The following is a 25,810-nucleotide window of genomic DNA, read 5'->3' on the forward strand; positions in this document are numbered from 1 at the left end:
CTAGACGCGGGCTACTCTGACTCCGAGTAAAACGAACACGTGGTACGCGCCCTAAACAACAACTCGTGAAAAAAAGAAAAAATAAACAAACTGGCTGGATGCGTGGTGCGACCCGAGAAAATTTTCAGAGCGAAACTACGCGATTGGAGTCCGATCTAGAGCGACATCAGGTTGCTAAAACAAACATATCAAACGTTGTTTGGGCGACTCTGGGTCAGCTTTCGGGCTGCTCTGATCAATAAACGAAAACGGTATAAGTAGCAACCGACCACTAGACGTTTTATACGGATAAAATGCTTATTTAAACGAAGCAAAATTTTACATCGAAAAGCTGCCTAATGATATTTTCAGTTTTTTTTGTCATATTTTCCAACAGACGACAACTGCCAAACTTGCATAGCAGAAAGACCCTACGAAAAGATATTGTTAGTGATAAAACTTTTATTTAGAAGGGGGAGTTTTAGCCAGCAGGGACGCTTTATAATACTTTCCCCTAACACTTTTCCCACTTCCTATTAAATAATCTAGTTTGTCTCCAAGTTTTTTAGACAACGGACTTTTTATACGGATGGAGTTTCAATAAACTTTCATTAGAAGATGCACCCAACAAGGATTTGAACAGTTTTAGAAAGTAATTTTCGGTAGTAAAATTATTGTTTTTACTTATTTTTTATTACATTTATAGCTCTCTGTTTCAATGCTTACACTATTCGCCATTCACTCCAATAAATTATGTGTCAACGCATGAAATGAACAGTGTGTCTTATATAATTTGATTACTATATATATATGAAAGCTACAAGGACAATTTCTCATTCTGATTCGTTTCACTATCTTCTTGTGTTTCTGTTTATAATATTTATTTATTACAAAGAATTATAATATAAAAAGTAATATAATGAATTTAAACTGATTCCAAAGCCTTTTCTTTAGAATAAATTTCATGGGAAAAGATGGTTTACTCATTGTTTCTCGTTCCCAAGGCACCCATTTTGTATATTGATTCCATTTCCTTCATCTAGTAAGAGTATTCGATAAATAAGTTTGCGGTTGTTTATTTTCATTTCTTTTTTCGTTGCAAGAGATTCACATTTCTCCGTCTGGTGACCTTGTCTCTGTGTGTGACTAGTGCCATCTGCTTTTGTATGGTGGCTAATGTTGTTATAAAGAGATTATCATTGCTACAACAACGGTTTTGGGTGATAAAGCGAGAGAGAAACAAATAATACATAGAACCAAGAAGAACAAATAAAAACATCGATGAAAATTAAAGATCTAAACATAGGACAAACGGAAACATAATTATAACAAAAGTGAAAGATCATTTGGTGCGCTTCGCCTTTATCTTCCGGATGTTGTTGGATCACATGGCTTGGATGGCCTACAACTTTTCTTCCTCCATCGATTTAGGATGATGTCGTCTCGTTGATGGTTCTGGTGGTTTCTTGAACCAGATAGACCTGCGATCCAGGCACTGTCGAGGTGGTGACGAAAGTGCGGTGCTTGGCACGAACCAAATTCAGATTGCTCTCAGCCACATCAGCACGATCCTCGGCGGCTTCCAGCTCACGTTGGAAACGGCGCACTTTGGTGACACATTGCTGGGACGATTGTTCCTGAAAACATTAGCCAATATTGATACTGGTTCAATATCGAGTGAAATTTTCCGAAAAGATACCTGTTCTACTAGTTGACGCTTGTAGGCAGCAATCTTCTGGTTGGCCTTCTCCAGAGCGTCTTGCAAGATTTGGATATTTTTCTGATCTTCCTCAATCTGAATGTACACCTCCTTGACGGAACGCTCCTTCTTGCGCAGAATTTTGATGGTTTCCGAGTGCTTCATTCTCTCACCTTCAAGTTCGGATTCGATGTCTCGCAGACGGGCCTCCAGTTTGCTAATGATACGACGGCTTCCGGCAACTGCATTAACTTCAACCTCTTCAAGACGAATTGAAAGTTGCTGTCGGGGAATAGAACGCAATTAAATCTGAACGAACGGAAACGCAGCAAAATATCGTACCTTAACTTCGACTTCCAAGGACTTCTTGATAGTTTCAATCTTAACAATTCTTTCCTGTTCTTCGTGGAGCAGTTCAACAGTGTGCTTAAGCTCAACCTAATTGAAGGTTATACTTCATTATTGATCATGTTTAAGATTTGAAAAGTTACACGACTACATACTTGGACTTTCTGGTAGCGCTCATCACTGACACGCAGCTCACGAGACACCTCTTCATAATCACTGGCAATAGTTTGGAGCTCCTGCTCCAACTTGGCTCTGAGCGAAGAATAGTTGGCGTTGCTAACCACGAGCTCATTGATGCGGGAGGTGGCTTCTTCCAGCTGAACCTCAACCTGGCGTTTCGAGCGTAGAGAAGCATCGTAATTGATGCGAATTTCCTCCAATTCGCCGGATAGCGATTGGATGCGGCGTTGAGCGATACCGTACTGATCGACCGTCGAGTGCAGTTGGCGTTGAATCTCTTCGTAGTGGGCTGTGATTTCGGTCAGCTGAGCCGATTGTTTCTTGATAGTTTTCTGTAGCTCAATGTTGGTGTGGTTGGCAACATCCAGAGACATTTCCAGCTCGGTAATCTGGATCTGCAGCTTCTTCTTGATGCGCTGCACCTCGCTCTTGAGCTTGGTTTCGGCTTCAACAACGCGGGCATTTAGCTGCTCGATTTCAATGCTGGTTTGCTTGCTACGCAAGAGGAAGAAACAATGGGAAATACTCGATTAGTCATTGTGGATATGCCTCTGTCAACACGCTTCGGTTAAAAATAGCGAGAGCATCAACTTTCGTCGCTTACTGCTAGGTTAAAGGACGCTTGACCGAGCGTTTGATCAAGCCACTCTTGATTCGTGCGTAGATTTTTCGGATTCTAGTACATTTGTTTTAATATTGTGAACGTGACATCAGCTGCACTAGTGAGTCATGTGCTTCGATGATCGAATCTGTACTTACTTATGTTTGATTTGTTTATTCTCGAATCACATTGAAGATGCATTTTATTCTAAAAATTAATTTCTTTTTGAGCAAAGGGGTGCGAGCTTACGTTAACAATAAGACGAACTCAACTGATGTTGAAAGACAGTGACAAATGAGTCTGATTAATATTTTACAAATATTTTATGTGGGTGATAGATTTTCACTTGGTAGAAATGGGAAGAAAAGAAATAAAGAAATTACCGTTTAAAAACAAACTTCAAGGTATGGCAAATAACTCATGGGAGCAAACAAAAATTTAGATCCTGGCACGATCTGGGAAACAACCTCAGCTATGTCTTTTTATAAACGTTGAAGCCTGTCAACAACTGAACCAAGAGAGAAAATTCTTTAGATTCACTTGTTAGACTGAACAATCGGTAAGAGTACATTTTTCATGTGCGATGCGAACGTTAGAATGCGCTCGCTTGAAATGAGATTGACATTGAAGTGTTATAATTTGTGGTTGGAAAACATCATGAAAGTATATCTGTTCGATGTTTGATTTTTTACTGTGGTTGATTCCCTGACATTTCAATTTATGAGTTTCATGGAATTCAACTGTTCAAGTACACACTTTAATTGAAAATTTTTGGCTGTGTTTACCGAATGACATTTAATGTGAAAGAAACTTTGCTTTTTTCTTTTTGACAAGGTAATTATACCAATAGTAATTTCAATTTTTTACTTATTCCTCGACTAAATTCAACGGATTGTGATGTACAGCCGATCTAGTCGGTAGTAGCATATTGATTTTTTTTTAGTAGAAAAGTTGGCCATGGCATGACGTATATGTCACTGAAAGTTAACGGTACCTTAATTATGAATCATACAGACAACCAATTTCATATGGGCTTCCCAACAAGATGTAAACATTTAGTGTGTAAAAATATATGCTTGAAAAATGAGAGAAATTTGTGTCTTGCTTGTTTGTGGTTATCATAAGTATTTTGAAATATTATAACTTTTTCTGAATCTAAAGAGGATTAACTAAGTATCTACAAACAGAAAACTGATATACAGGCTCGAAAATGAACTGTGTGTCAACATTTGAATGATCAGCTTGGCAAACTGCCACAGTCCAATCAGGGTATATTTTGGATTCAGTGTAAATTTGTTGATGTCGCAAGTGATCATTAGAATTCCGATTTAATTCAAATGACAGAAAGAGAATATGAGTAGAAGTAGAAGTTAGTTGGAAAATTGATTGATGATTTTTTTCGAATAGTTTGGTTCCTTTTTGGATGTAAACTTTCTTTTTCTATATTTTCTATGTAGCGAAGAGATTGAATTTTACTTTCGTTCTAATATAATCAATGATACCGCTTAGAAGTTCTTCAATAAATTCAATAATTTACATATATTGTCGATATTTTAAACCTTAATTGGACTAGAATCCATCTTTTCGAAATTAATCGATACCTGGTTATTAGTTGTTGTAGCCCAAGCAACCAGAAGTTCCAGAATTACTTAAACCATCCACTGTCTTGCTGCATAGAAGCTGAATATTGTGTTCTAGAATCAGCTTAGAAATTCGTTTTGTTGCGTCGCGCGAATTTTCAAGTGTGGATGATTAATTAAAGAAACGGGATGCTTAAGCCAAATCAGTCCCATTCAGCCGAACTTTTGGTTAGGCGGGAGGTTTATTTTCCATTATGTAAAAAAAGCATTCGTTTGAACCGTTTATGTACTGTGCACAAACAGAATGAACTCCACAAAACTCCAAACCTGTAAAGCTGCCTAAGGTTACCATCAGTGTGAACGCGATTTTGGGAATGATTTTAATAACTAATCGTTTGCTCTATTAATATGAATGCTTTAATCCAGGAAGATGCGGACACTTGTGCGTCCTCAAAATCACGTCGCTGCACAAACTGTGTGCACCCTCACACAGGAAGGCCTGACCCAAATCATTTAAGAGGCACATACACGTTCAGTTTTCCGGACAGTTTTTCGTGTGTGACGTCATGACTAAACGATTAACTGAAGTGACTGAAGAGTTCATCCGGCCAAACGTCTGGTTTTTTTTACTGAAGCTCTTGAGCTCAGTTTCATTAAAAAAACTGACAGTTCTTCAGTTAATCGTTCAGTCCGTTATTTTTTGTTATAATCAGAATAATGTACCTCCATGAAAAAAAACTGATCAAACTGACATGGAGACAAAACGCAAAACTGACCTGACGCCACACACGCTCAGTTCTTATAATCGTTCAGTTATTTATTCCGTCCAAGGTTTATTTGAACTATACTTGGAAAACTGAACGTGTATGAGCCGCTTTGAAATATAATTTGTTTCTCTTATGATGTTGTTCATTCATCTACACTTGGATTGTTGGTATCAGGAGCTTGTTTTGTTTCTGAACCAGGCTGATATCACAACATATTTTTCCACGTGTTGTTTCGAACCTCTGTGTCTTAAAAAAATACTCTAGGAAACTATTTAGTTTGTACGTTGTATTCTCGAGAAGTTTTGAGTCACGACAACACTTATTTCAATACGTCAAATTTGACAACAGCATCGTAGAGTAAATTGTTCTGAACGTTCATAAAATCCAATTAATTCGCTATATAACCCAAATAAAATCCTCAATGCGATCTTCTTATTCCCAAATGTCAAAAAACGAATTGCCTGGTCAAGAGTGTTCGACGCCTGAAGAAGCGGTAGATGTTTGGAAAATGTTATCTTCGGAGCGGGAAAAGTGTTTCAGAAACTGGATCAATCGCATGCAAAAATGTATTGATCTTCCAAATAGAGTAATAAAGTAAAGGCAAAACGCCCCAATCGTTGGTTTAGTGACCAAAAAAATAAAAGTTTCCTCAATTCCATCTCTGGAAGGATCAATTTTGTGAGCAAAAAAGAAGGTCCCAAGGATTGATTTGCCGTACTCAAAATAAACGTTGGGCCCGAGGCGAATGCTCCCTTCAACCCCCCTAGATACGCCACTGCCATTTATACAGACTTATCTGTATTATATAGAATTTTAAATTTTACATACATTTTCAAATCCCATACAGAATACAGATTTTATACAGGTTTCTTAAACTTAGCACAGATTTATACAGATTTTATTAGAAGTAGGCAAAACAAATCTAATATTTTCGTCGGAACTGTCTTATTAGTTTTGGGAGCAGTGACGAGATGAATGCTTGATGAATGGACATATTACAAAATAAAATAGATACTTGATGATCAGCATTAAATTAAACTTATATTATATTTAAAACTTTAGACAAATTAGAAAAAGCAAAATCCTCGTATTACATTCCTTTTGTGGAATTTGGCCTTTCTGTTTCAACAGACAATTCTTAGCGTTAAGAATGATTGCATGTTCTACGATCCTACTGATTACCCTATCAAAAACATCCTTCCATCTCAGGACTCGAACATATGACAACTGTCTTGTGAGACCAACCCCCTTTGCATTGAACGGCCCACCAGGGTCGACAAATTAGAACTGATATTCATAAAAGCCACCGCATTATGAAACTTCATTGTCAAACTTCATTCAATTTTTAGTGATTCCGATAACTTTATTGATAAAAATTCACAAATATACAATTTCGTCGTTGTATTTTCTCGTACGCGTGAAATATGAAAATGTAAAATATTGTGATATGAACTACACAGTTCGAAAAATACTTGTGATTTTACATCTTATCAGATGCACATAAATGGAGCGTCATATTTCACACAAATTTATATTCAAGTACATATAAAATTGTGTGATTTGAAAATTACATGGTTTTAAAAGGAATGGAATAAAAATCAAAAGATCGACAGCAACAACGCGACTTGAACCGAAAACATTAGATCACAAAGCACACCAGTTAGTCGAGAGAGCCACAGAAGCACATATCTGCTTGACTGGTAAATCGGGCATATAAATTCGTAGAGTCTCATTTGCTAGCCGAGTGCAAATTACACTCTGAGCTAGTAAATTTCTTTGCGAATGGAATATTGCGTCATTTGAGAAGTTAAGTAGTTATGAATTGTATCGTTTGTAGAATTATGTCACCTGTAAAATTCATAATTTCTTTCTGTGTATGAATGCTCATTGAATTTCCTTATTCTAATTATATAATGTATCGGAATAACATTAAAATTCGCTTAACATCATTTCTTGGTAGAAATTTCGTCTTGTTAGTAAATACAGATTTTTTAAATAGGGTCATACAGATTTTATGTGATAATGTCTGGCATCTCTACTTGTAAAAGTTCATAAAAGAAACAAAATGTTGCTAGATTCAACTCTGCAAAGCTTCTACGGGGAGAGATGCCATACATGCGCATACAGATTTTATGCAGAATACAGATTTTGTACAGATTTTAAAACTCAGTAAAGATTTATACAGATTTAACAAAAAAATTGGAAGGAACAAATCGATTTCATTTTCGTCTGAGCTCTCTTTGGTAGCAGTGACGAGATAAAAGTTTCGTAATCATTGGAAGAAGCACGAGTTGATCTGAAAATCTTAAAATGGTGTTGGTATGTGAAGTTGAACGCTGAGATCCCACAGCAATTTACCAAGTCAACATTTTGAAAGTATATGAAATTGAAATAATATCTTGTTGATTCTGATTGTTGATGTAAAATTGGAAACATTTAATCTTGCCGTTGTAGATTGAGACAAAAATTATGAACACTTATTGAATTTCTTATTATAAAACAATAAAATGTTGGAATAATATTGCACTATAAAAATTTCGATTTTATAGTGAATAAAGATAAATACAGATTTTTCATTGAGGTTAATACAGTTTTTTTAGGAAAATATCTAGCATCTCTGCTACCGGGACACCCGGTGAATCTTTCAAGGGGTGAGCACTGGCACGAAAGTTAACTGTAATATAGCCCAAGTTGCTGTGCCATCAACCGGTGTCATCTCAAGTGAGGTGACACCAACAAGAAGGAAGAAGAAAGCTTCTACCGTTAGAAAGTGAAAGTTTATTGGAATATTAAAATTATCAACGAGTTATAGCCGACGCCGTCTCAAGTGAGGTAATGCCACTAAGAATAAATAAGAAAACAAGTACAATTTTCGTATAATTGACAGTCGCTAACAGTTTCATTCGAAACCAACAAACTGTCAACAATTCCTCATCGCTTTCAAATATCAACCCGCACTAGGCCGGTCCGACTCTGATTTTTTTAACGAGTTTTTAACCTTAAGGTCATGCGCCTCTTCGTATCAGGAAAGCTTTCTGACCTTATGTGTGGGGTTGGGGACAGATCCCAGGTACACTGCGTTGATGGCATTGACTAACCCATCACGCTATACTCGTTCCCCTGGTGAACAGAGCTGATATCTGTCACTATCAACTAGCAACATTGTACTATAAAGCTTATGTAACATGGACAGCTGCCGACCTGGCTCTATATAGGACCATGTATTGAGTGTCTGGAAGTCAGTTACTCAAACCTAAAATTCTCTCGATATTTCGCCCGTCAAAACGCTCATTGATTACCGAAGCAATTGATGTTATCCTCATTTCTCCTGCCTGTTATGTGACTGATTAATAAACGGATAGCATAAAAATTAAATTATGTTCATTTACTCCAATAAACTTCAAGTCCGATGACTTTTTACAAAGAATGATGAACTTTATAGATTTATTTTTATTTTTTTCTACTTCAACAGGGAGTAGAAGAATGAGAGAGGGGACGGGTATAGCGTGATGGGATAGTCGATGCCTTTCACGCAGCCCACCTGGGTTCGATTCCAAATCCCGCATATAGGGTCGTAAAACTTTTCTGACCGAAGTGGCGAATGACCTTAAGGTTAAAACCTCTATAACTGAAACAAAAACAAAGAATGAGAGAGAATACAAAAAGAGAGTCGCCTGTCTTTGATTGAGTATATTCAAAGACATCATATCAACAAGATATCCAGCTCTCACATTTCACGAACATCCTGGCAACATCCTTTTCAGCGAGCATGGTGCCTCGTACGAATCTCGTACATAGAAGTAGGGGAGAGAAATGTCAAATTCGTGCGCGCCAAAATAGCAACACTGCGCGCCCATACAATTGACATGATATGTTGAATGTGATGCCGTGCGGTGGCGTTGCTGGACTGAAGATTGATTTCACTCCAAGCTGACAGGGTCTGATCGATTCCTATGTAAACACCACTTCATAAGCTTTTTCATATCAATACATAACCAAAGCGATTTGTTTTAAGATTTCATGTGCAAATTCACTAAGATGCCAGATTAGATTATTTTTCACTTAGCTTTGATGTGTTTTTCCTTTGGATGTGATTTGTTTTGCTATTGAATCGACACTGTGTGAAACTACACATGTGAAACACTTCAATTTCTAGTGGGAATGAGTACAGCACAAATGTATGTGCAAAATACTTGAATCGGTCAACTCTGTTTCAATTGAAATCTATATGGAAAATAATGTGACATTCACAGGAAATGTATATAGAATCTAGAGGTAACAATCGTTTTTAAGTGCATTTCATATAAATATAGCATGATTTCCACTAAATATCAACAGTTTTTACACTCATTTAATGAGTTGATTGTTTATTTTCATGAATTTCATGTGTTCTACAAGCAGTGATAGATCAAATGCTTTGCACATGATGCTAGCGTGCAACTGACAAATTGAAACATTTGACAGTCATTTTCATAGTACCAACCCGGTGACAAGGATAGGGCGCTCCAGCAAGTGTTAACTGACAAATTGCAACTTTGGTGGTGAAAAATGGAGGTTGCAACACAGAATAACAGACAGGACACTCAAATTAGATTCTTTAATCATTTTAACGGTCATTTCGAATATTCCTCTATTTGGGACAGTACTCGCATATGTCATGGTGGCGCTACGTTACCCTAACAAAAACATCCTGTCTGTCATCTGAGCTGTGTTTATTTTTTTCATTTACCAACAGAGTTACGATTCATACAGAATTACCTGTAATGTATTGATTTGTATACGTCCATGAGAATTTCATGCAGGATACGGATTTAATACATATTGCCAAAACTATATACAGAATTGTGCCTACTTCACATCCTCCAACGCAATACAAAATCGAACCTGTTGTGTTAGAATATCTACTTGCTGCCGCCACTTAATTTCGGGTGAAAATTACCAACACAATCAAAATTAGTCTAGATGAACAACGTTGAGAAAAACAAATTACGCTCCAACATCGCTAAAAAAGTTAAATATATTATCAACGTAATCTAATAATTTATTGTGACGATTCATTTTCAAATATTATGATGTAATCAGGTATCCCTGATCATCAGGGATCAGGTAGCAGCTGATCGGTGTTGATAAACGAGGGGAAACCAACTAGTTAAAAAAACTTTTACATAACACAAGGGGTGTACCGATAGTAAATAGTTCGCGCAGTACAATATAGGTGGAATTATTTTTATAAGAATTTACTCATACTGTCATGTCTGTTAGTCTGTGGTTGCAACACAGCGAAGTTTTTGCTAGAAGTCCAGTAAAAAGAAAGTCCCAATCAACAAACCGTAACAAGTTTATAACAAAAATAGGTTTTTGTAGTAAGTGCTGATTGGTCGCGTTTGTAGTTAAAATATTAAAAAAATAAATAATTTAGATATTATATCTTGATCGAGTTACTGTGCCACAAATCAGCGCCATCTTCAGTGAGGTGAGGTGCCAACCAGTAAATGAAGAAGAATAAGAATTTTAGATTTGTACGGAAGTATCTATTTTTACCCAATTTCGTTACTGGATATTGACATCTAAATCTTGTAGATTAACTTATTTCTGAGCAATGAGAGTTTTTGATTGTTCAAAATTGTCCCCTTACGACATTTTAGTAAGGAAAGAATTGTTTGTCGGATTTCTTATTAAATGCTTTCAAATATACTTTTGCTCAAACTTTCTAAAATATCGGTCAATAAGTCCTCGGTCCGACAGATTCAAATTGAAAATCCCTTTACATCTTTCAGATATCATTTTTAGAAATTTCATGACATTCGGTTCATTTGTGTGTTAGCTATTGTGCTTTCAGTGACACTACTTCTACTATGGAGGAAAAAGAATTTCGAGTGTTGATGAAACACTGTTTCTAATGAAAAAGACGAGTGGGTAATGTTACAGACACAACTGGAGCACGTGAATACGAATAAATTGACATGTTTCAAAGATTCGGTACCTACTGCTTTTCATTCCGGCTTTCACACAAACATAATGTGATAATACTACAGTATATAGTAGCACTTAACCTTCCGTTTCAACAGATTTCGATCTTTATATTTCCTGGCACTTGTGAAAATCATAAATGTCAAGCATGTAATTAAAAATTGTTGGACTAGATGGCTGCAAGAATCTCGCATTGAGCACACTCGCACAAATTATTGCTGAGACGTTCAAAAGGCCACATCTGCAACTGACAGTTTTCCTCTGTTTACTTTCTCTTCTATTAATTCTTAAGTTCAATTTATAGTCTTGAAAGATGAGAGATAACATAAAGTGAGAAAAAGACTTTTTCCAGATGAAACTATTGTTACAAACTCAAAGAAATATACAAGAATGTATTCTCTTGAATAATTTAGAATAAATAATAATAACAAATTTTGTTTTGTTGAACGATGTGATGGTTAGTGAAAAATTGGCTCCAGATTTGAAACATTGGAAAGATCTGATAACTGAAAGTAAGAAAATCTTTCAATGGCGGCATTTTACGACATGGAAGCCGGAACCCAGTGGATCTATTCTTGGATGTTTTTTGACGCCGGATTCCACATTGTAGTCCTCTAGGTTGGTCCTGTCCGGAGAAAGATTGGTACCTTCAATCTCCTAACCTATCTTAATCGCAGCGTCAATAGGTTTCAATAACACCTCGGACCGTCGTCGATTTTGGTCGGAGAAGATCTACTATCACTGTTCGACGCATTGGTTCAAAGGGAAAGACGAGCATGAATGCATTAGTTTCGAATGTTAGCGTCATCATAGCAGCAATATTGCACTTTTGTCCAACTAATTTTTCTGAGATATTGCTTCCTACAGGAGAAGCGAAGAAGTTGTACTTGATTTTATAGAAATTCTGACTGACTGAAAGTCGTGTAATTCGCAAAATAACGTGGTGACTTTACTAATAAGATGACTGTTGGTATAACAACCCTATTTATAACAGAAAAAGTGGGCGCTGAATATAGCATTTCACGCGGGTTTGATTCACACTCCTACACACAGGGCTTGGTTGCTTTTTGTACCGAGAGGCCAATTAAACATCTAACCTAATTTTTGTGTCATAAAATTGTTTTAGTGAAGGATACCAATATTACTATTTTTTTATTTGATGGTTCTGATTTACAGAGTGGAACATCCGACTTAAAAATCTGCTACTCAGATGAATCCAGATGAGATGGAAAAAATCTTTCATGTCGTTATTCTTAGCGATGAGGCGACTGTAATGATTCAAATCAGTTGCAGAGTACTGAATGTCATATGCCAAATTTTGATAATTATGAAAAAACTCTTCAATATTAACCGATATTATATCTGACGCTTACAAATACATGTATCATAAACTGAAAAATGTGGTCACAACGAGGCATAAGCATGTTTTTGAGTACTCACACTGGTAGTTACCGATGGAATGCTCGACAGTTGATCTCAATGTAGGAGGATCATAGACGTTCAGAACATATATACATACATACATACATCCATACATCCATACAGAATCATTGATGTCGTCGTTGAACTAGATTACCACACAATAAGTTTAATTACCTATGCCAGCGATTTCAATGCCACTTCGAGAGTTGACCGAGCAAACCATTGCTCCCTGTGGTTGATTGCTGCCGGGGGGAGGCTGAACTGACTGATCGGGAGTTTGACGAACAAGAGAGGAAGATTACGATGGATCTGACGGTCTAGCAAGTGGTTTCGAACGACGAGCGCACAAACCATCATTACGAACGGATCTCTCCCGTGGGCACAAAAATAGATTATTTTGCTTTAAAATCGGTGTGCTGTTTTTTCTACGGACTTTTTTTCACTTGAAATTTTTGCTTTGACGTAATAGATCGCATTTATGGTAGGAGACAAGTTCACGAATCGGAACAAACCGTGATGAATGTCAGGAAGAAAGACAGACAGACGAGCGGAACTAAGTATGTTGTTCCTTGCCTTATTTAGATTTGAAATTTCACATCACTACTGACAGGATCACTGCTAGAAATTTGGACACACACACTCACTATCCTTAGATGCTAGAGGATCTATTGATAGGCTGAATCATAACATCACCTGGTATCGTGCAAGAATTCCTCGGTCTTGACAGCGAAATTTTTAATTTCACGGCGAACATTGTCAACCGAGGTATGGACGGCCTTATACTGCTGGGAGGTTTCCTCGGAAGTATCATTCAGGTTCACACTGGATGACTTAATGATGTAACGGACTTCGCTGTTGGCGCGACCTCCATATTGACGAGCAACTGACGAACTCCGGGTGGATTTGTTCACGGAACGTTCCTCGGAGGCACGATTCTTAGCACTCTCGGCGAGTAAGATGTTAGAGATTTGATAGGCTGATTTACCACGGACGGCTTTCTTCAGTTCTGGGGAAAGCACTTCTTCTTTTAGATCTTTGTAGAATTGTGTTTTTCTTGTCAAGGCCATCCTCTCTCGAGTTTCCTGCTGGTGCTGCTGGGATGTACGTTGAGCTAGTTTGTTTCGGTAACGGTCAAGTACACTATCCGGTGTAACGTGTTTCTTCAGCCTAGCTGCGTCGGCGGTCGCGGTTACACTGAGTACTGAGCGCTTTATATCGAAACGGTAATCGGGCAGATAGCTTTCCGCCTTATCGACCGCTTCTTCTGACAGGGCCGAGATTTCCCCGGCAGTGTAGGGACGAAAGGCAAATCGACTCGCGTGAAATCGCTCTAGTCCGCGCTCCTCGGTGTACGGGAGATAAGGAATCCTCTCCGGTGTCCTGCCACGACGTTTTGCATCGAGATAATCAATCATTGGCTGGTAGTAGTGCATCGCATGCCCATAGTTCGCCTCCCAAACATGGGTGGGGATGAGCCTCTCGCGTCGCTCGCAACGATTGCTCAGAATTTGCAACGGTGCCATTGAAAGTATTTTTAAATGACTTCCCCTCTTTCGCAGCAATACGCAAACGTAAGGCAGAATTTGCTGTCTCTCTGCCTATTTTCTATGTTTTTGGTGCTAGGAAAAATTTAGAGTGTCTTCCTTTCCTTAATCTCACGAGTACTTCAATGAGTTTACTATTGAAATGAGTGACTTATTTCTGCAGAAAACAAATGTAATGATGAGTAAATGTCTAGAGGTTTATTATTGTGGCTGAAGACGAATGCGGTTCGTTTGAAGAATTTGGTTTTTTGCCATCCATTGGCTAAAGCAATTAAGAAGAAATGATCTAGAATGCCAATATTACTAGGACAATGAGACATTTTTTTTACTTTAGGTCAAATGAATCAAACACCATGTTAAACTCGATTATTTTTGTAGTATTTTTGTTTTTTTTTATCAAAAAATAAATATACTATTCGATTCTGCTTTACGAGATAAATACTAGACTCGCAAAGCAAAGTTCCGTAAAACCCAGCGCGCGTGAGAAGCACCATGCGGCGGGTCCTTCTATCCTCTATAAAGCTTTAAAATAATTGCTTCAGAGGATTTAGATGCTTTTTTATTATCATATTTTGTCCGACTGTTCAAAGTTTCACAGTATGACAGAAAATCAATTGTTTAGAAAATTGTATAAAACAAAAATGAAATCTCCTTGTGGTGTAATAATGCCTTTCTCTAACTCATCTTTTAATATTTTAATATCAATTTTAAATTTATATTTGAATCTTATACAAAAACATAAAAGTTTCTTTTAGCATACACTAGCATAACCTTCCCAATTTAAAGAAAACTTTAAGTCAAGTTTACAGGAATTCTTTTTTATTGGGTTTTTCGTTTTCTTTTTCATTTTAGCTCTAAATGACACTATAAACTTTAAACACACTTCACCACGTTGTTCCGGAACCGGAAATCACATCCGAACAAAAGTAATCAGTGATCTATGAGACCACAACATCTTCCATTTGAGTCTAAATTTGTGAAAATCTACCCAGTCGTCTCTGAGAAAAAAAGAGAGGATCGTTTTTTGAAGTTTTGACCACTATTTCCGGAACTGAGAACTGGGAATTGGCATAGCTGAAATCGGTTCGTTGGACGAGACAGTATAACTAATCAAATATGTTCAATTAAAGAATTATACGGCTAGTTGAAGATATTTTGCTCGATTTTTCCGTGTCATATATTAAACACGCTCCAGAAAATTCCGGAACAGGAAATCGTATCCGGATGAAATTCGGTAAGATTATATGACCTTCCATTTGGACCTAAGCTAGTGAAAATTTGATAAAATCGAGTGCACTTCTTCAAATTAATTTTGGACATTTCACCCCGTAACTCTGGAATCGGAAGTCAGAACCATATGAAATTTTATAGCAGGCTTTGGGACTATAAGGCCTTTAATTTGAATCAAAATTGAAGAAAATCGGTTAAGCGGTCTCTGAGAGAATCGAGTGAATTCTAAAACAGGAAATTCGATCAGAATAGGTAAAATTCAATGACAGACTATGGGACTAAGAGAGATCTTTTATTTGAATCTTAGTTTTTGAAAATTGGTTCAGCCATCTCCGGAAAAATTGTATGCACATACATACATACATGCACACTCATACACGAATCTGAACCCGACGGGTACGGGTAACGATTTTATCATTTTAAATGGGTCGGGTTTTAGGTATTTGAGCCCGACTACCAAAATTTTTTTCGGGTTCGGGTTTTGAAGAATTGACTCAACACTTTACTCTCGGGTTCACGTCGGGTACGGGTAATCTTTATTCATTTTCGATCGGGTACGTGTCGGGTTCGGGTTCAAGAAATTGCTTACCCGACCATGTCTGCCATACACACACAGACATTCTGCGTACTGAATTTCAAATAATGTTCAAATAAATTATCCAAATTACGAATATTTGAGAAAAATATTAAAATATTCTATTCGAATTCTGACCCTTGTCTAAGTTACTCTCAGTATGTTAGCCATTTTAAATGCGTATGAAGGAGCATCATATGCAGGAACTATTCCGATAACTTAGTTGTCGAACGAAATACTGAATATTGTGTGCCGTTGTCGACTATTTCTATAAATTTTCATCAGCTCTATTCTCAAATTGAGTATTATTACAATTTGATTGTAATATTAGATTATATGTATCCAAGCATGCACGAATACCAGTTTTATGACGTTGAAACTAGGTTCGAAACTGCCTTCAAATAAACAAACCGTTAGGGTGGAAACTGGGTTAGGTTTGGCATCAAGCAAAAACGACATTGTACTTGCCCTGTAGTAACTCTAACTTTTTCGTTTTTCTTGGAAACATTGAAAACTGTGAAATCGTTTTGAAAATGTATAGAAGACATTAAGAAAATATGTTCTAATATGTCTTTCTTACGTTCTCTTTTCTGATTTGTCGGCTATGTCTAGTGTGGATAACGTAACGATAATGTGAGTAATAAATTTGCATATAGAAAACCTGTATTAGTCCATCTAGTGGTGTAGTGATACCTTTATCATATTACTCATATATTAATAAATTTTTTAAAAAACTTGTCATGGAATGTTGAATGAAAACAAGAAAGTTCATTTGGGCATTAAACAGCTCAGCCTTTTCAATTTGTAAACAGTGTTGAGTCAATTTTTTTCCGTTTTGCGCATCGCTCTTAAGCGACTAAAGTTCGAAGGAATTACAAGGTGATGAATGCCCTCATCACCTTGTAATTCCGAAACCGGAAGTCAGATCCGAATAAAATTACCGAGTTCTGTATATTACTATATACCTTACATTTGAATCTATGATTATGAAAATCGGCTCAACCATCATAAGAAATCGTATTGAACTCTGGTAGGGAATATTGAAACTGGGGATCAGTATAACTGCCACCTCACATCTCTATGGCAACCCCTCCGCTAGCAATTACTCACACGTCGTATCGCAAGCTTACCTTCACTTTCTGCTTTACCGTCAGTGGAAGTACATCAGCGTCATTATCTATTTGATGATCTCAGCTGATGTGTGGTCGCAGCATTGACGACAGTGATCTCGAACATAATATATTGAAGGACAAAATTGTTTGTCCGGTTTTTGCATTCGAAGTTATTCTGTCCGGTTCTTTCAGAAAAGATGTTTCTAAACGATTCTTGCATTGCAAAATCCATGTCCGGTTTTTGCTCTCAATGTTTTTATCCGATTTTTGCATTCAAAAATACTTCAACGGGTTTTCCAAACTAAGTTGCACTTATCCGATTTTTGCTTCAAATGAAACCTTCATTGACTTTCAATGATTTGTTTTAGTTATGTTAAGACGTAGAAAAAACAATTTCCCCGGATAGGAGCTAGCAAAGGATTGGAACAAAACATTTAATTGAAGTTAAATATCGCACGAAAGTTTAAAAATCGTTATAAAATTTGTACATCGTATTAGGTTTGTAATTTCAAATACTACACTGCTCTTTTATTGTTGATAGAAAAGCATATTGGATAGCATTACAATGTCGATGGTGACTTAGTTTGAACTAGTTTACTTGAAAACAAGTTATTTTCATGTTATGGCAGAGATAAATTATTTCACATGGCATTGCAACGCAACGACCACTTATTTTCAACCGATCTCCAATATGTCGCGAGTTACTAGTTAAAACTGCGCTTTTTGGGTAACGCAAGGCGTTAGATGTTAGTAACAATCACCTAAATTTCTTGTGGTAAATAAGCTAATGTAACAGAAATTGTTACTTGAGGCTGCATAAGAAGATCTTCAGTGCGACACTCCTGTACACTCACCCAAACCTCCATTTACGAACCCTGTATATGTATGTATGTATGCTTACACACTCACCCGTCTACATATAAATGATCACTTTTACTTCACCAATATTTATATGTATTAAGAAATACAAATATTTGCACACATTTTGTCAAATGCGTGTACCGTAAAATCTAATAAAGATACAAAAATTCGTCCAAGACATGAAATATGCGTCTATTCCTTAGCTTTCTAATAAGCAATTCCATAACACAATTTTTGTAGTTCATTTAATGAAAAAATTTAAAAATTATTAAACAATTAAAAAAAATTCAAACTTGGGCCTAATTTTTTTCAATCTCAATCTCGCTCGGAATCGGGCTTAACCAGGGATACCAGGTTTACAGATTAATCAATTTTCTGCACAGATCTTTAAAATGACACAGATTTTCACAGGTTTCTGAAATCGATCACAGATGAGCACCAAAAAGTTTTCAATTTGCTAGGGATAATTGAGCGAAAATAAATATCGAACAGAGAGCGGTTGGAAGTAATTTTCAACGTTTTGAACAGTGGAATTTTAACGCGACAGCTCATGGAGAAGGGACTTGCGACGGTGCTAGAGGAACTATCAAAAGAATGGCACGTCGCGCAGGTTTACAAATGATCAATGATTGTCAAATTTCGACCGCGAATGAATTGTTCGAGTAGGCTAGGAAGGCATATCTCTACCCAATATTTCAGTCATATACATATGTTCGGACGATTATGCAGAAGCAGAGAAATTTCAAAGAAACCGTTTCGAAAAAACTATTTCTGGAACACAATCGTTTCACTATGTTGAACCATACGGGGACAAGGAATCAAAAATGAATGTTTTCTCTTCCCAGGACACGTTTGAAGTATTGAGTTTTTGTAAACCGGAAATACCAAATCATAGAAAAATTGCAACTGTTTAAAACCTGTATGTCATCACTATTTTATTACTCACGTTAGTCCTTTGACCCAATTTTACTCGCTTTCTGCCTACACGTTGCACACAAAACATCATTTGCTTGCAAAAAATCGATTTTCTCAAGAGGGGCGGAGGAAACTCAAGAACGGTGAAGGGAGGTGGAAAACGTGATTGAAAAATTCACCGCTCCGAAAGTATTAATCTTTCCACTCTGAAACTTTGCCAAGATTGAGTTAATTGAGTTTGAGATTGAGTTAAGTTAATCCCTTAGGCTTCTTTTTTCAACTAAAACAAGAAAAAAAATTAGGCCTAAGTTTGATTTTTTTAATTTGTTTATTAATTTTAAACTTTTTTCATTAAATAAACTATACAGGTTGTTTTATGGAATTACTTATTTGAAAGCCAAGGAAAAGATGCACATTTCATGTCTTAGACGAATTTTTGTATCTTTATTAGATTTTACGCTGTTAAAAAAAGGCTCTTTTTTGTAAATGAGAAATTTCAAAAAATCATGAAATTTTCGAAATAGAAAAAAAGTTTTGATGCCAAAGGCTTAGAATTGCATGAAACGTCGAGATTTAGTGTCATCTCGAAACAAATTTTTTTTGTGTCCCAGAGAGCTGATTTTTCAAAAAAAAATTTTTTTGGCATCAAAAAAGTTTTCGATTTTGGAAATTTTATGTACTTCCCCCTATGACGCTTTTTCAAGATTGAAAATTTTCAAAACTTTACCGCCGAGCAGCACCCCTTACGCATGTCAGATTTAGCTCAAATTTTGCATGAGGGCTTTTTCCAGGTGCTTAAACTTTTGAGCACTAGAGCTAAAAATGAAAATAGAAAATAGAGGTGATCCCAAAATTTTGGCAACCTTATATATATATATATATATATATATATATATATATATATATATATATATATATATATATATATATATATATATATATATATATATATATATATATATATATATATATATATATATATATATATATATATATATATATATATATAAGAGCGGTAAAAATCAACGTGTTTTTCCGGTAACGTCGTTTATACCATCATATCTCCGGAACCAAAAATCACAGCCATTTGATCTTCGAACTTGATCAATGGCCCGACAGTAGCTTTCAAACGAGCCTAAGATTCTTGAAATCGGTTCAGCCATCTCTGAGAAAATTGAGCGGTAAAAATATCTTCGAAAAGTGCACACACACACATACACACATACATATATACAGCATGTGTAAAACACGCTCCAGAACTCAACAGATGAAATAGTGTTGAACTTGTGCGTTAAACTGCTCCACACAAGCCGAGTGAGATTCAACTACTACTACTCGGCTTATGTGATTTCATTCATCTCCAGTCGTCATCTCGTAATCTCGAACCATACGTTTGAGTGTATGGGTCATCTGCTTGATTCATTGACTCTAAGACTAAGATGAAAATAGGCTTCGACTATTCGTGTGGCTATCCCACAATTGTTTAACTATTTTCTCAGTGGTATTGCTTCTTAGAGCCGAAGCGGAAGCATTGTTTCCGATTTTATCACAATTATTCGTTACAAAATCCGAGTAATTCGTAAACTAAGTTGGCGACTCTATCAGACCATTGGTACTATAACCCTATATCGATATATAATTTTTATAAATTTGATAAGTTGGATACTATTAAATGAAAGTGGGCGCATTGACTTCTGCGGCAATTGACAGTCGATTTAATTGACAATTTGTGAAAAAAAATCAACTGTTTTCTAGATCGCTCTTTATGGGCTCCTAGCAGTATAATTCCTTTCAAACGATAAAAACAATTTGATTTCATGGCAAACAACTTCTTGCGATCAAAGAATAACGATTCTAAAAATACTGCTGATAAATATTTGCTCGAAAAACGATATAGATTACTATAGAAATAGAATAATTACTCAAATTCAGTCACGTACCCCGAGGGGGGGCCCGAGGGGCCCTGGCCCCTTCCGAAATCAAGAACATATAATTATTTAGAATGTCTCAGACATGTGCTACAGAAATAACAAGACAGTAAACGTAATGAAATGTAATACAATAGCAGTTCCAGTGGAAAAGTGTATGTTAAAAACAGCCGTGAAAGGCACACCGAGAATTAGGTACATAAGCAATCTACAGTAACATTATTTTTAATATTTGGGCCCCTCCCGAAATGAAATCCTGGGTACGGGCCTGCTCAAATTCATGATAAAAGTACAGGTCTTACTCGAAATACTTTCACTGACTTATATGTGTTGGTATGTTTAAATACTATATTCGTAGGAATGGTTCCCATGTCAATTCTGTCTGCAAGCAGTTCAAGCTGTTTTCTAACTATTATGTCTACAAGTATATTTGAAGGTTTTTTTCCCCCGAAAATATGTTTTCATTGTAGAAAATTTGAGTACCGAATTTCATGCTGCTCGTCATTTCCTAATAGGATTTATTTAGCTTAGCAACTTAGTTTCAAATTAAAGGCATTGTAGTCTCATAGCGTGCTATTAAATTTCATCTGGATCCAGTTACGGTTCGAGAGTTACGAGGTAAAATGTGCAAAATTAACTAAAAAAGTGCACTCGATTTTCTCAGAGATTGCTAATCCAATTTTCACAAACTTAGGTTCAAATAAAAGGTCTTACATATAACATCCGGATACGACCTCCGGTTCCGGAGTCACAGGTTGATAAAGTACAGTTAAAATTCCATTCTCAGCAGCGTGTTTTTATACATGACATAGCCGTATAATTCTTTAATTAATCTGGTATGGTTAGTTTGTGACCAAATACGTTGACTTTGAGTATACCGGATTATCGTTTCTGGTTCCGGAAGTACCGGAAAAGTGCTCGTGTGCTTTAAGCCGGAAATCACTCCAACTTCTCATAAACGGCTGAACCGATCTTCGCAAACTCAGACTCAAATGAAAATATTATGTTTCCATAAGTTAATGTAGAATTTTATACAGTTATCCACTCAAAACCGGAAGTGTCTTCATTTTTTCAGAAACAGCTAAATAAATTCCATAAACTTAGACTCAAAAAAAAAGGGTTACGTATATAAAAATAGACTGCATTTGACTTTTGCTCGGATCTCACATCCGGCTCCGGATCAACAGGGTCATTTAGAGCGAAGATGCAAAAAAACGAAGAATTCTTATTAACTTGGGTTGAAGCTGTTTCAAATTGAAAAGCTTATACTAATGTATGCCCAAACAAATTGTTTTGTTCCTATTCAATATTGAAAGAAAAGTTTTTTGAAGAACATGAGTTATATAAGAAAGACATTATAGCACCATTAGGTTAAAATAGGTTTTTTTGAAATTTTTACTTGCACGATATTATACATTATAATTTATGATATAACGTTTAGTAACATATGAATTTTTGTCCAAATACCACCCTAATCTGTTTTTTTTTCTTTATATGGAAAAGTACTATTCAAATCTTTATCAATTGAAACAATTATATATTCAATAATAAAAAATAACCCTACGGGAAAATAATATTCAGTAATTATACGATGTAAAAAGTCTTTTTGATTCTGTATTTCAGGGAGCAATTTAGCGTCCCGGGTTGGCGGTTCAATGCGTCGTATTTATCAATTGAACTACAGAAGCAGCCATATGCTTGACAATCAAATCATACGGTTGCAGTAGCATGCCGTGCAAAAGCAATAAGTGAAAATTACGAAGTAATAATGGAAACCTATATTAGTCACGACGAAAAAAATACAGTTGATAGTCGGGAAAATAAGTTTAATCTAGTTTGAAATTACACACTTAGAAAAAATCGTAATCAACATCTTTTGAGAACAACATATGATACCGTCTCAAGTGAGACATTTTTACAGTTGATTTAACATATATTCTATGCATTTTAATATATTTTTGAGTACTGAAACATACAGTTTTACGAGTCTGTCCAGAAGGATGGGTATGTTTGATATAGATTCAAGTAGTTTTTTTTTAATTCCGTCATTTGAATTGTGCCATATATCATTTCTTAGGAATTGTTCCAAATGTTCATATGCGTCACCCGTAAATTTATTATTATTTTTTGCTGTGTAATAATTCTAGGAAAATAATAGAAAACAAACCTAATACTGGTAAGTAATGGATATTTGGAAATTTATATTATATTGAATGAAGAATTATGTCAAATGCACATTTTCGGCTTCATTATTTTATATGAATAAACTAATAAACAAATAAACTTCGTTATAATAGAATTTGAAATATTTTGCCTGTGCAGTATGCGAACTGTGCTCACATATCAAATCTTATGAACAAATTGTACACGTCGATGTATAAATACAGTTTCAATAATGTAGAAGCTTGACTGGGGAGGGCAAAGTGTCATATACCATTCGACTCAGTTCGGCGAGATCACAAAATGTGTGTATGTATGTGTGTATGTGACAAATAATATCACTCAATTTTCTCAGAGATGGCTGAACCGATTTTCACGAACTCAGATTCAAATAAAAGGTTTTATGGACCCATACAAAGGTAATATGTGCAAATGCAAATGAGAAAATGCATGCTCAATTTTCTCGGAAATTTTTCAACCGATTTGCACAAACCAAGATGAAAATAAAAGGTCTTAAAATTCTTTAAAAAGTCGCCGAAAAGTTGATCCAGATCCGACTCCCGCTTTCGGTCTTACAGCGCGATTAGTGAAAACTTTCAATTTCATGAGTATTTTTCACAAACGATGGCGACGAGGTGCACATTTTTATAACACTTACTGCTAAATTCATCTAGTTAGCAGATCTTGTTAGTGAATATATAAAACTACTTAAGGGCTACTGGTCCTCAGTTTCCGCTTCCGAAAGCACCGATAATAGTGAAGAAAAGCTCCGAAAACGGAATGCACTTCGATTTTTAGCTACGGTTAAACCAATTTTCCTATATCATGCTTTAAATTAAAGCTCTCATTATCTTGAAAGATACGGTGCAATTTCATCCAGATCCGACTTCCGGTTCCGAAATTATAGGGCGATGAGTGTCAAAACATTCAAATCCTCATTCAAAATGACGATGCAAAACTGGTATGCGCCGGTTCCGTCAGTCGGTACGGAGGAAGAAAACACCACCGGCTTTGATCCGTTCGCAGCGTGCTTTGTTCAATTTGGTATACCGTGCAGGGTTACCACTTTTAAATCTATATTTTTCAGGTGAAAAATATGTAAATCTGTAAATCTTTTATTTAATTCGTACCTACTTGTTAATAATCTCACAAAATCATGCTTTTCTATAAAAGTACACTTATTGCCCTTCTAATATAGAAAGTTTATGCAATCACTTGAAAAATTAACTAGTGAAAATTGGGCCGAAGTGCTAAGTGTTCTATACCATTCGACACAGTCAAACAATGGGACTAATTTTTCTCAGAGATGATTTGACCGGTTTTCCCAAATTTAGGCTCAAATAAAACATCTCATAGTCCTATAGGTTGCTATTGAATTTCATCATGCTTTCATAGGGTAAAGTGTGTTTCAAAAATCGCACACCGTCATTAGAGCGACGATGCAAAAAAAAGTAAAACTCTTCTAGATTTGTCTCAAAACTGATTCAATTTGTAGGCTATATTAAACGAACCGACTTCCAGAATTACCGGAAATAGTGGTCAATAACTCTAATACGAGACTCACTCAATTTTCTCAAAATGATTTGATCGATTTCTACAAACTCAGGCTCAAAAGTTCCTATAGTTTCATAGGTTGCAGTTTAATTTCAACCGTGTCCGACTTCCGGGTCTGACTTCCGGGTTCGATTTCCGGTTCCAGATCTATAGGGTAAAGTGTGTTAAATCATTTAGTGCGATGATGCAAAAATAAAGAAAATTTTTTTATTAACTTGACATAACTGTTTACAAATTGAAAAGGTCATGTTAGTTCATATCCTAAGAAAGTATCTTATTTTATTCAAGATTGAAAAAAAAAATTTCTTGACAGAATCATCTAGTGATGTTTTTGAAAATATAAGTAATAAGAGAAAGGCATCATTACTAGGTGGATTAAAAAAGGATTTGTCTAAATGTGTAGGCACAGCTAACGGAAGAAAACGACTATCGCGAACATTATTTACTTACTGTAGATAGGTAAATGACTACTGAATCCCAACAGTATCTGAAATAGCTGCACAAGTTTAAATTTGGCGATTTTCAAATATAAACGAACGGATCTTCCTCTTCGAATATGTCTCGTACTTAATAAACTGATTACTCTGTTGTGCAGTTACTAATTGACAACAACATCTTTCAGTATTTTTCATTATTAATTTACCAATATCATTTAAACAACTTTAGCGTATTTTGTGTTCTATCAATTGAATCCAACAGAAAGAGCAACGGAAGTATGATTACTATAGTATAGTTGATAGAACATTTTTTAATACACGACCAGGAATCTAACGGAGATCTGACGAAAGCATCTCATAAGTGTATAGTAGTAGAATGGCAGCATTATGTAATATAACTGAATGAATTGCAACGAGCCGCACTCTACAGAGGATAAAAATAATCCGAAAAACAGCATCGTTTCAGCCACAATATGCTTCTTTCTCATGCGGTATAATGATCCATTTAATATTTAGACCCATCGTAATCTTCTCTCGAACAAACAAACACCTTTGAACAATTTTCTTTTGTAATCTTGCTACGAACTGCACTTCACCTTGATTAATCGATCACTAACTTTTAGGTCAGGTTTGATTATATCAAGTGCAGGCGGAACTTTTGCGTAAGGGCGTCATCCAAATATCAGGTAATCCTTCGGAAGTTTACAGCGATATAGACTTTAGTTCATTTGAATAATAGTTTCCAAATTTGTAGATATTTCAGAATTAGAGAAATTGTTTCGTATTCTGTGGCTTTCGGGATGAAGTAATGTCCAACGATCGAATTAATCGGATCCATTGTCTGTAGTCTGAATGAAAAAATAGTGCCACTGACTAAACGTGTTTGAGTCTATTTTTAACAATTACGGCGGCAATTCGTTGTGACATTTTACTGGTAGTATTTTAAGCG

The 25,810-nt window shown here is 36.0% G+C and overlaps 1 protein-coding gene across 1 annotated transcript in view; it reads right to left on the bottom strand.

Annotated features, from left to right (window-relative positions):
- Positions 1 to 650: 650 nt before the first annotated feature.
- The window catches only part of LOC131439498 (paramyosin, long form), a 55,409-nt gene continuing 30,249 nt past the window's right edge, over positions 651 to 25,810 (bottom strand). The window contains exons 7-10 of the mRNA XM_058610587.1: positions 2,182 to 2,701; positions 2,021 to 2,116; positions 1,679 to 1,960; positions 651 to 1,616 (exon numbers count right to left, since the gene is read on the bottom strand). Of these exons, the coding sequence (XP_058466570.1) occupies positions 1,407 to 1,616; positions 1,679 to 1,960; positions 2,021 to 2,116; positions 2,182 to 2,701 (1,108 nt within the window). The 3' untranslated portion in view covers positions 651 to 1,406. The remainder of the gene's footprint in view (positions 1,617 to 1,678; positions 1,961 to 2,020; positions 2,117 to 2,181; positions 2,702 to 25,810) is intronic.

Source organism: Malaya genurostris, chromosome 3, assembly GCF_030247185.1.
Source record: "Malaya genurostris strain Urasoe2022 chromosome 3, Malgen_1.1, whole genome shotgun sequence".
NCBI classification, from domain to species: Eukaryota; Metazoa; Arthropoda; class Insecta; order Diptera; family Culicidae; genus Malaya; species Malaya genurostris.